Source organism: Quercus lobata, chromosome 10 (genome assembly GCF_001633185.2).
Source record: "Quercus lobata isolate SW786 chromosome 10, ValleyOak3.0 Primary Assembly, whole genome shotgun sequence".
Taxonomy (NCBI): Eukaryota; Viridiplantae; Streptophyta; class Magnoliopsida; order Fagales; family Fagaceae; genus Quercus; species Quercus lobata.
The window spans coordinates 30,548,416-30,560,124 of record NC_044913.1 but is presented as its reverse complement, the minus strand read 5'-3'; the positions used below and the strand labels follow the sequence as shown (position 1 = coordinate 30,560,124).

The 11,709-nt window shown below is 36.5% G+C and overlaps 1 protein-coding gene across 2 annotated transcripts; it reads right to left on the bottom strand.

Annotated features, from left to right (window-relative positions):
- Window positions 1–4,501: 4,501 nt before the first annotated feature.
- LOC115966064 (putative nuclease HARBI1) lies at window positions 4,502–11,688 on the bottom strand. Of its 2 annotated transcripts, XM_031085402.1 has the most exons (5): window positions 11,255–11,688; window positions 6,241–6,501; window positions 5,688–6,140; window positions 5,387–5,612; window positions 4,502–5,172 (listed from the first exon to the last, which is right to left on the bottom strand). In XM_031085402.1, the coding sequence occupies exons 3-5, from the start codon at window positions 6,126–6,128 to the stop codon at window positions 4,661–4,663; spliced, it is 1,179 nt and encodes a 392-aa protein (XP_030941262.1). In that variant the 5' UTR covers window positions 6,129–6,140; window positions 6,241–6,501; window positions 11,255–11,688; the 3' UTR covers window positions 4,502–4,660. The 2 variants fall into 2 exon arrangements, with proteins under 2 accessions (XP_030941262.1, XP_030941261.1); XM_031085401.1 differs by lacking the exon at window positions 6,241–6,501.
- Between the last annotated feature and the right edge of the window lie 21 nt (window positions 11,689–11,709).

Below are 11,709 nucleotides of genomic sequence, written 5' to 3'. Positions count from 1 at the left end.
GCTAGACTCATCCACTCACCGCTGTCGTAGGAGGAATTTCAATGGACATGCATGAGCCCGATGAGTAGTGTGCAACCTTTGTGGGATGGATTTATTGGTGAGTGACATACACGTGACTGGGTTTGGGGTAGGAAAGCCACATGTCAAAGTGGGTGGGGCCATGTGTAAAAAAAATATCATTATTTTATTCCTCCGTCAGCCACTTCAGCTTTCCCCCTTAGTTGGGTGATGGAAAAGACTTAAATGTCTTACGTTAATTGGTTTAGGAACTAAAAGTGGTAAAATTAAAATGTAGTGACCAAAATGGAAAAAAGTCAAAATATAAGGACTAAAAGTGCATTTACGCCTTTATTCAAACCTATTATATGCTTCTGTTAGAATAAATATATATACAAACTATAAAATTGATCTCATTTTTCCCATATGTATTGGAGTTGGGGCTTTTTATAATAAAAAATTCCCTCTCCTCTTTTTTAATGTTTGTTGAGATAAAAAAAATCATAACACCAAGGCCCAAAGAAAAAAAACACAATTGGCCAATCTCTTGACAAGTAATCATAAAAGGGATGAATTCACCACAAAGAAAAAGGATGGTAAGCCCAAAAGTTTTGAAGGCTAAAATCCATGGAAGGAAAAACTTAGCCTGCTAGGATCAGGGGATCAAGGAGAGTCCAGTAGAAAGAGCTAGGCCGGGATCCCCAGGGGCCGCCAAAGGCTTGGGATCCTTGGGACGCACAACACAACTGAGGTAGGATTGAGACAACACAAAAGAAGTACCAAAAAAAGCACAAGGAACGAAGGATAGACATGTCCTTCTCAAGCACTCAGTGATACAGCAAGGAGTCAGAAAGCATGATGTAACTGTTTGTAAACAAAGGGGGCGGTACTTCAAGGAAGCCAGAATGAAGAACTATAAGGGGAAGTGGCTGGAAAAACTTTCAACCCAGCAGGAAAGGATTCCGACCACTTGGGAAAAATGACAAGAAAAGGGACAGCCAAAAGCTGAAAAGGTAAGGAGCCAAAAGCTGAGGTCAGCTACCTAAGGGCACCTTGGAATGGAAAGTCAGTAAGGGACTTTCAAGGAGATAGCACCAAAAAGAGAAAATTATGAGGAATAAGGAAAGAACCAGCCCTCTGAGTGACTAGCGTAGCACGAGCTCTGGTGCTTAGGGGAGCAAAAGAGAGAAGTTAGTGGTACCCCGGAACCTTACCATGACATTATAAAAGGGGAAGGCAACTAGCATTGAAGGGGCGATCAGGCAGTAGTGAACCATAACGGAATCATTGAGAAAACTCTGTCAAAACTTAGAGAAAGCAGTAAAAGAAAAAGAGAAATACTCCTTGGTATCCCAATACAGCCACTGTAGAACATACTCTGATTCAAAGAGATTCAAACTTTGCAAGTCTTGGAGGTTTGAATAGTCATCTAAGTCTGTAATTTTTGAGCTTATTTGGATCTTGTAACACGTTTTAGCAAGCACATTGTAATCCATAATTAAGAAAATAATCAAATATTTCATATTGACTTGAGGATTCCTAACAATCATTATGTATTTATTTTTCCTTGTTACATTGTTTTCCTTTTGCTGTTATTCTTGCTTGTTTTCCTTTTGTTGTTATTCTTGCTTCCTTGTTACATTGTTTTCCTTTTGTGTTATTCTTGCTATTCAATATATGTATATTCTTGTTTGCTAGTGTACACGTGTTGTAGGATCCTTGCCATGTGCATCACTTGGTTTGTAAACAGCCCATTTAACTGCGGTGAACCAAGCCTAGTCCACCAAACCACAAGTATTTGGCCCAAGATCCTTAGGCTTGGGAGCTAAGAAAAAAGGCTCCCAAACAATGTTTCTATCAACAATGTCACACTCTTAACAATATCTTTATTGTTGTTCAAGTACAATCCTTTCAAGATCTAAACCAACACTTAGGGTCTGTTTGGGTGGAAAAGTGAGAAGATAGAAAATTGGTGAGAGGATGGAAAAGTTGAGAGATGAAGGCTGTGTTTGTTTCAGTGTAAAATATTTTCCGGGTGTAAAATATTTTCAGGTGAAAATATTTTCAGGAAACGAAAATATTTTTTAGTGTTTGGTTGCATTGTAAAAATTATATTAGAAAATAATTTTCAGTGTTTGGTAATATTCTGAAATGCTATTTTCCTACAAATTTTTCACACTTTCTCAGCCATTTTCTCAGCTTCCAAACAAATTTTATTTCAGAAAATCCACCACCACCACCCACACACCACCACCCCCAGAAAATCCACCACTATCCACACAAAACCCACCACCACAAAACACAGAAACCACCAAAACACCACCACCCACACCACCACAACAACAACAAAAAAATCAGAGATCAAGCAGATCGGCGAGAGAGCAGATTGACGAGAGAGTGATTGGTGATCAAGCAGATCGGCAACAATCAGACCCGGTTCAAAAGGGAGAGGGAGATTGAGAAAGAGAGAGATTCGCGGCGCGATCTCGCCGCTGCGTCTGGGGTTGGGGCGCGATCTCACCACTGCGTTTGGGGTTGGGCCACTGCTCACTCTCCCTACTCTCTCTTCTTTCTCTCTCTCTATCGTTCCGCTGCGTTTGTGAGTCCTTTTTTCGGAAGTGATTTGAAGGTAAAATAAAAATGGAAATGCTTTTACAGGGTCAGAGGGCATATTTTACGGTCAACGAAAATGATTTTCCGTTTGACCCAATTTTCCTTGCGCGCCCAAACACCCTTAAGGGTGTAAAACGTTTTCCTGATTTCCTTTACCTCCGAAACAAACGCAGCCGAAAAGTCTTTTGTTTGATTGAGGAGAAAACTGGGAGGATATAAAATGTAGTTTTGCAGTTATGCCCTTATTACCTAATATGTAAGAAATAATTTGGTTGTACTCATTAAATAAGAAAAAAAATTACTTATTATTAATTAAAATTAATAAAATTAAAACATCATACATATAAACTTATATTATTTTTCTTTTCTAGGATTTTGCTTTCTCTCTTTTAAAAAAAAAATTATTATTATGCACAAATATTTGAAAACTGCGAGTGGGGGCTTCTGTGGATTTTCATGTGTGTTGTTATAAAAACCCACTTGAGAAATGTGTTCACTTTTTAATTTTTGCTTGTGGGCTTAAAAATAAACACAATACCTAAGCTAAGAAATTCTTAAGGTTGCATTTCAATCGGATCTTTGGTTGGCTTAAGCTATAGGATCCACCTAGGCCTTAATTTTCTTTGAATTTTTCAGTTTTTAGATTTAGAGTAATATATGGATCTTCGAATAGTTTCTCACATTGTACCCAGAAGGAGTCTTAAACAAGAATCAAGAGTATTTTATTGAGTATCTCTTTCAAAGCAAGCCACACTTACCAGTAGATTAGCTTGGAGAGAGAGAGAGAGAGAGAGAGAGAGAGAGATACGGCAGAGCCATGTAGAGTGAGAAGCAAGAAGATATCTCAAATATATATATATATATATATATATTTTTAGGGTGAATATATCTCAAATATGTGTGGTGAAGGTGCTTGGGGGTAGGTGCGACCCATTAAAGAATTGGGGGCAAAATGGTAACTGTGTTGACAAGCATATTTTCATGCATGTTTTTTCTTCAAATCGGAGAGATCAATTTTTGGTAAACCCTGGAAGAAAATGCTTGAGCCCCACCAAAAATCATCCCTCTTTTCTCTCCTTACCAAATAACACCAAATCCTCATTTCTCTCCCTTCTTTTGTATCATCCCTATTTCATCTCCAATCAAACATACTCTTAAGGAATCACCGCTAAACATTGTCTCACTCCACATGCCCACAGGATAAAAAACTTGCTACCTATTGTGCCATATGCGAGAATGGGTAAGTACAATTTTTTCCCTAAGGTAGTAAGTTGTAATTGGATTGGTGCATCACTTTCACATGCCCATCAACACAACTTCTATAGCATCAACCATTGCAGCCCACCTCTACGTGGAGTCAAACATGACATAGCAATCAACTATTTAAAAATACAGCCACGCTATCAACATATCATTTCTAGTAAAATGTTAGGGACCAAACTAAATCAATTTTGAAAAATGTTAAATAGAAAAAATTACTTCAATTAGTGACTTGAATTAGAGAATGAAATCAGAAGCTTGGCCTTTTTTCCCTCAATATCAATAACCTGGTTGGGCCCTCAAAAATTCTTGATTCACACCATGTTCAGCAACCACCTGCAGTGTGTTGGTTTAGTTAAAGACTAAAATTTCATTCTCACAAAATAGTTGCTTACAAAAGCACCATGTTCAGGCCTTTTCAAAGGAACCCCCTTTGACATTTGATGGGACCACGTCTTATTTGAGACAGTCCAGTTTCGCACACCATATCATATGCAAGGTGAGAGGAGAAAGCCTCTTTCAGGAGTGGACTGATCAAGGGTATAAGGCAACAAAACTGATTTTCATTTTCTGCTGCTCCTTCCTTTTTTTTTTTAAATTATAAACTCAAAATCTAGAAACTATGCTATGCAATCTTTGAAAGGTATGATGCTCTACCCGATATATTTCCTTTGTATAAACAGAAGGGCCCAATGTACACCATCAAAATCACATTAAAAACCTTTCATCTGTTCTAGATCCTGAAAAAAATTTCAACCCTAGCCTGAATCTGTAACCAAAATCAGTCAATTTACATGGCTGATAAATCCCGGATGTAGTCATTCCACATCTCAGTTGCAATGGAGTCTCGCAGCTGTGAAGAAATTTCTAGTTGCTCGGTTTCAATACCTATGTCCAGAGCTTGGGTGTCAATATGCATCACAGGCTGTTCCACCTCTATAGGGGGCAATGGTTCCTCAATTTGTAGTACAGCAGTATCTTCATCATAAGTTCTAAAAATCCAATCATCTGGTTTCTCCCTACGAATGTAATTGTGTATCGCACATGCTGCCACAACCAACTTCACCTGTGTTTGTAATGGGTATGGAGGAGCAGACATCAATATAGGGAATCGTGCCTTCAAAGCGCCATATATGCGATCACTAGCATTTCGTAACAATGAGTGTCGTTGATTAAATAGCTCTCTGGCATCTTGTGGATGATAGCCACTAGGATATTCCTTTAAGTAATAGGGAACACCATGATATGGGGCAATGAAACCTGGCATATTTGCATATTTGTTGTCTACAAGGTAGTACTTTCCTGCAGCATCAAAATTTCATATACAGTAGTCAAAGTAAGAACTTCAAGGAGTTCGGACAGTACAATACATTTCTTGAAATAACAACTTAAAAAAAGATACCAAATATGTACTAGCAGATCCTTTCCCAATGCCAATTTAGACAAATCATAAATGCCATTTTAAGTGGATGTAAAAACGTCTGAGTAAGCATGACTTTCCAAACATGCAGAATACCTTCAGGGACCGGCAGCTTGCTTCGCCTTGTGAGTGCTGAATTCAGGACTTGCAAATCTGATGCTGAGCCTTCCCAGCCAGCTAGAACATAATGGAACTTGAGATCAAATGAAAAAGCTGCTAGAACATTTTGTGAAAGCATGCCATTCTTATCACGGAAAGGTCCTTGCTCATCTACACCTACCATCACCGGAATATGGATACCATCAACTGCTCCCACACAATCCTAGCAGAAAAGAATTAAAAATGAGTAATAATTACCAAGAAATGAGACCTTGATCTAACTTAAATACCCAGGTACCTGAAAGTATGGATAGAATCTTGGATCTTCCATGATCTCAGGTGGAACATCGGACCCTGGAGGCTGAAAAAAATCTAATGAAATTGCCATAATTGCAGTCAAAACATTATTGAAATGGCGACTGATGGTTTCTCCTGAATATCGGAATAACTCTTGGACAGCTCGTGTCCTTAGATTATGGCCAACTATGAACATGAAAATGGCTAATTGCTCCTCAATCTTTATTCGATTTGTGTGACGTAGCAAGCCTTTTGCTTGCAAAATATCACACAGCTTGTAAAACACATGCTTATCCATGCGAAAATTTTCCAAACACCGTTCATTTTGACCATTAAGTACTTCATCTACAAATTTTGCTCCATTAGACGCCACACCATGAGTCAGTTCTTTTGGAATGTAATTCCCAGGGGCTCCATCCTTTTCATCATCAGAGCTATCCATGGCAAAACCAACCTGTGCACCCAACAATATTAAGCAAAATTGCTTATTTAAAAGAGAACAAATAGAAAAAGATGAGACTAATTATATTGGAGAAAAGGAAATGCAAAAGTACTTCATCTAACTTGTAGAAAAGGTAAAAGGCAGATCAAACAAATGGCAAACCCATTATGTGAAGATGTAAACCCATTCTGTGAATACACTGGAGAATACATCAAAGCGATCAAAAACTCAACACTAATCCTGCTACCATGGATAACCACAAAGATTCTCCTTAAGAACATCCAATATTGGCGCTACAACATATCCTGCCACCTTGACCTCACATCAAAAGATAATAGCATCTTTTAATAAGAATTACTGCACCTCCAAAGCCCTGTGCAGTGTGACAAATAAGTTCCTTTCATGATTTGAATCCTATACAGTTATGCTTCTCATAAATAATAATAAAAAGGCCTCCATTACACAGTTATAAGAGGCTAAGACAGATTTCACAAAGTGAGCCATTTTGCTGCCTCAAGTAAGCTAACATAGATTAGATCCATTAATGATAACTGCTAATATAAAAGATACCATTCTATTCTCCACAATCTAATAATTTCAAGTGCAGAATTTTATGACTAAGGCACCAAAACAGGTCACAACCCTAGTACAGTGGAAGTAGACATTATCCAAATCCAAATGTTCATGTTCAAAGATTTGGAATGCTATATTCCATGATAACCAAACAGAAGTTCTCTCATCCTCAAAAGCATTCTACCAATAAGCCTCCAAGGCAGAAGTTCAGTTTCCAAGAAGAAGTGACCTATAAGTTATGTCAGACCAAGACCAATCAAAACCAGCAAACCAAAGAATAACAGACAGAGTCAGTCCCCTCAAGCATCTCTTTGTCACTCAAACAAATCATATCATGCAAAACAACTTTCAGTTCATAGAGTTGCAGCTAATACCATAAAACCAATCTTGCTCACCGCTTCTTCTAGCTACAAGTTTTAACATCTCTGTACTTATAAAAAAAAAAAAAAAATTTAATGTCTCTGCAATCATATGACAAGCAATGAGGATTATCTGTATTCAAACTGCTTGACTAACACAAGCAATGGGGATGGGCTCTTGAATACCCCTAATATGGCCAGAAAAGGCTTGGCAAAACCATCAACTAAGCTGATTGGTCTGCACTCCCTAGAAAAATAAATTACCAACTTTAAAATAATGAGATCCAAGAATTCAGATTTTGAACTTAGTGCAGTTATCTTATCTGTAGCACCCCACAAGTTCATTTCAGGCCTCATCACACTAATTAAATTACTCATAATCTTACTAAATATGTTTTGTTATACATTTATTTCCAAGTCGGTTATAAATCATCCACCCTTTAAACATATTTCTAAAATACACATCCCACATGTTTTTGCTTCATTGCCAATCTTTATGACATACCAAATTGAAACTCAATATTGGTCTTCAAGGCATCTAGCTGGCTCTAGCAAGCAACTTGAAAACAAAGATGCATAAATATATATATAGGCTAACAACACCTGTAGCTCCCTCAAAGGTGATACATGGGCCATTTTCTTTTAAAAAATGCACCAACAAAAATTTTTATATATTCCCATACTTGAACTGATAATCATAATCTTTTTTTCTTGCTACATATGCAGCCAATGGGGCCTGAATCCACAGCCTCACGCTACATCCCATTCTTATGAGGGGAGGTAGTGCATTTGAGATAGAGCTCATTGGGAAACTTGAACTGACTATAATAAACACAAGGAACCAACTAAGACGACAGTGGCATGGAGAAAAAAGGAACAAACTGGCTATTGAGAAAAACTATAGAGCTTCCATCCACCTTCAAAAAACAGTATCCAATAGATGGTCCTCTACAACCATCTTATGGTGTTTTGGAGTTTCTCCAAATTAGATGGCAAGCTAATCTTTTACTTGGAAATCTCTTTAAAAAAAAAAAACCGGAAGATAACATGGATTTTTTTTATAAGTTATAAGGGATTTCATTAAGAGTGAAAAGTAGATGTATAGATATTTTCTATCGTTTGGTAGAGTAGAGAAGGAAGGAAACAAACAGGAGGAATTATCATTTTCTGTACAGGTCTGCTATTTTTAATCATCCCAAAATTGAAGGAAGATAGGACAGAATGCCTTACATAGATAATTCAACAATCTTATCACTCTAATTTATTAATAACAATTCAATACAAGGACACAATAGTGATTTAACACAAGCTGCTTTATTTTTCTCCACTTTTCTTTCCCTCCTAACAAACACTTACAATGGAAAATATAATGTTCCTTTTACCGATCCTCCTAACATTTTCTTTTCTCTCGCTTTTCTATCCTCCCTATCAAATAAAGCCTAACGAAAGCTCTAAAAGAAGAACTTCCTAAAAGCGACAATTGAAGACTCAAATGATCCATAAAATCAATCAACGAATTACAAGAAAACTCTCTACTCATGGTGCACCACTCAAACAAAGAACATAAACTAAGAAAAAGGGTACTAAAATGATGCAAATTATATATATATATATATATATATATATATATATATATATATTGTAAGGGGATGAATAAACTACTTCTTTTTGTGCGTATTTTTTGGTTTCCCTTTTATTACTCTCTTCCATTAAATTGTACCATACAATGAATTAGTCCAAAAATTTGACACCTAGGAAATGCTCACGCAGGATGCCTCATTAACACCTTCATTTTAAGAATTAGATGTTCATGAAAAGGAAGGAGATATTCTATAAAGTCAAACATGAATATATATTTCAACAGGTAAAAAGCCTCATCATTTGAAATCAAAATAACTAAAACAATCAAAATTTTCAACTCCAAAGAGGTCTATAGAATTATATGCAGATAATTAACATGCCATGTCCATCATGAAAGAAACAAAAGAATAGAAGGAAACAGGAAATACTTATAATAAAATACAAAACAAATGGATTCAAGAGTTGAATGAACATCCTAAATCCAGGATCAATTGGGAGCCGGTGGCTCTCTAATTATTTTCTCCTTAAAAAAGTGTATTTTATTTTATGCTCTTCTATGAGCTGCTTTTAGATTATCACACAATTAAAAGTACTTTGCAAGAAACTGTTGCAAGTTGAGTGCATACATGCAAATGCACACTCAATGTGTATGCCTAGCCCGCTAGGGGGAGTGGGGGATTGATTGAGAGAGCAATTCATTTTTTAGTTTTTATTGATGTTGGTACCGAATGTTGGATTGTTAAGAAGAAACATACCCATAAAATTAGTGTAGCTGAAATGAGGATGTTAAGATAAAAAAGTGGAAATACATGAAAGATAGGATTAAAAATGAGGAAATCCGCTTAAAGTTAGGGGTAGCCCCTATTAATGAAAAGATGAGGCAGAGTCGCTAAAGATGGTTTGGTCATGTTCAAAGGAGAGTGATTAATGCACTAGAAAAAAAGAGTGAGTTAGTCCAAAATGAGAGAACAAAAAGAGGTAGAGGAAGACCAAAAATGACATTACTAGAAGTAATAAATGGACATGTCAATTAAAGAAATAACAGAGAGTATGACTTCAAATAGAATAGAATAGAATGGAGGGAAAAAATACATGTGATCAATCCTAACTAATCTATTGAGGATCCATAGCTCACCCCAAAATGCTTACATGGTCTTTGAGACCTAACATCCCTGAACAGTTCAACATAATTAAGTCCTAATATTTAATATCAATCTACAGACAAGTTCAATGTTAATCTCTTGAACAGCTGAACCTCCATTTTAGCAGATAACATTATACTAAAGAGGAAAAATAGCCTTCCATATTTTTCCCATACGATAATGATCAACAAATAATGAAAAACTATTGAATAACGACAAAAAGAAGGTTAGGTTGCTTCAGGACTTTCCGTTGTTCTATAACCACATAATTTCCAATGGTGCAATCTAGAGTCCTGAGTGTTTCAAAAGAAAGGGCAGAGCTATTGCCTAAAATATCGAACTACATTCTTCTTTCTCCATTTCAACAAAGCTGATGACTAAAAACTAACTCATTCTTTGTTTGCAGTCAAGAAAAGAAACCTATCAATAACAAAATTATTTTCTGAAGAATCGTCAACATTTCAATACCCCCAACTCTAGCCTCTTAAATCAAAATTGTGACAGACCAGCTGCAAAAGAGCCTACTTGCTTTAACAAAAATATGAGAACACAACAATAAGATGTTCCACTCCAATTGGAAGGTTCAAAGACAAATAATGATGGACGAACAGCCCTAATTTACACTTTTACTTTATTTATTTATTTATCTAAGGAACATATCCAAAGCATTGCCATGCCATCGCAAAAACAATGTAACCCAGCAAATGCACCCCAGCTCTATTGGACCAAGGCTATAATAAGGCTTGCCAAAATCAACTTTCACAATATGCGCTGCAAGAAAGTGTTCAAAACACTAAGATCCTAAGAAACAACAAGAATAAGCCAAGAGCCTTGTAGCTCAACTGGCACATCTTGGTATTTCCAACAAAGACACACAGGGTTCAAATTCCCACTCCCCCATTGTCACTAACAAATTATAAAAGTTAATGAACATATTTTCTATCAGGGCCTCATATGTATGTAGACATGATCATAATCTTGCATTGAAAAACACACAATTTCAAGCACCCAACAAGAATGTGAATAAATGTAGCAAGCAAATTGGCAGACAAAGAAGAAGCAAAACTCATTATAATACCTACTAAATTCTCTCTTTTTTTTTTTTTTTGGTAAGTATAATATCTGCCAAATTCTTTCTAAACCATATAGAAAAAGAAAAAAACGAAAGGAAATATAACTTTTACAATGAACCCCACAAACAAGAACTCATTATCAAATCATTATATCATCAAAATTTTGTTCTCAAAGAACCCAAAAAAAAAAGCACCCCATTTGGTACCCGAGAAAAACGGTTTCATAAGCCGCATTTTGGACTCTCACAGTAGAGTTCAGCCATTACTGTTCTTTCAGGGTCCGAAATAACAAAGAAAATAATCAAGAATCAAACAATCAAAAAAACCCAATTCCCTTTTTCCCACATTTTTATAGGAAAAACCAAAAAAAAAAAAAAAAAAAAACCTTAAACCCATACCTGAAAAAACAGAAGACAAAACAGTGTCTGAGGATTCACTCACTCCCTCCCTCCCTCCACCGCTTGAGGCGTTGAAGTGAAATTTGTTGTTCTGAGAAACCGAGGCAGATGAGAAGAGAGGGGATAGTGAAGAATTTAAAGCAAATGGGAATAGGGTTTTAGCTTTTTAGGGGATCAGTGAGAGAGAGAGAGAGAGAGAGAGAGTCAGAGGCAGTTGTTAAAATGAGAAAGTATTTGTAACGTCTCCTCTGTGACTCTGTATGTAGACAAAGATAGACTCAAGAGAGAGTGGGTTTCTCAATTTTTTTTTTTTCTCTTCTCAATTCAATCACAACTCTCACAATGAAAAAAATGTCTCTACTCTCTCTAGTGTGGAGGGTTTTTCATCTTTCCTCTCTGGCTAAAAACTCTCTATTGGTGGTTTATTTGGTAAGTGAGAGACTGCCAGCCAGTGA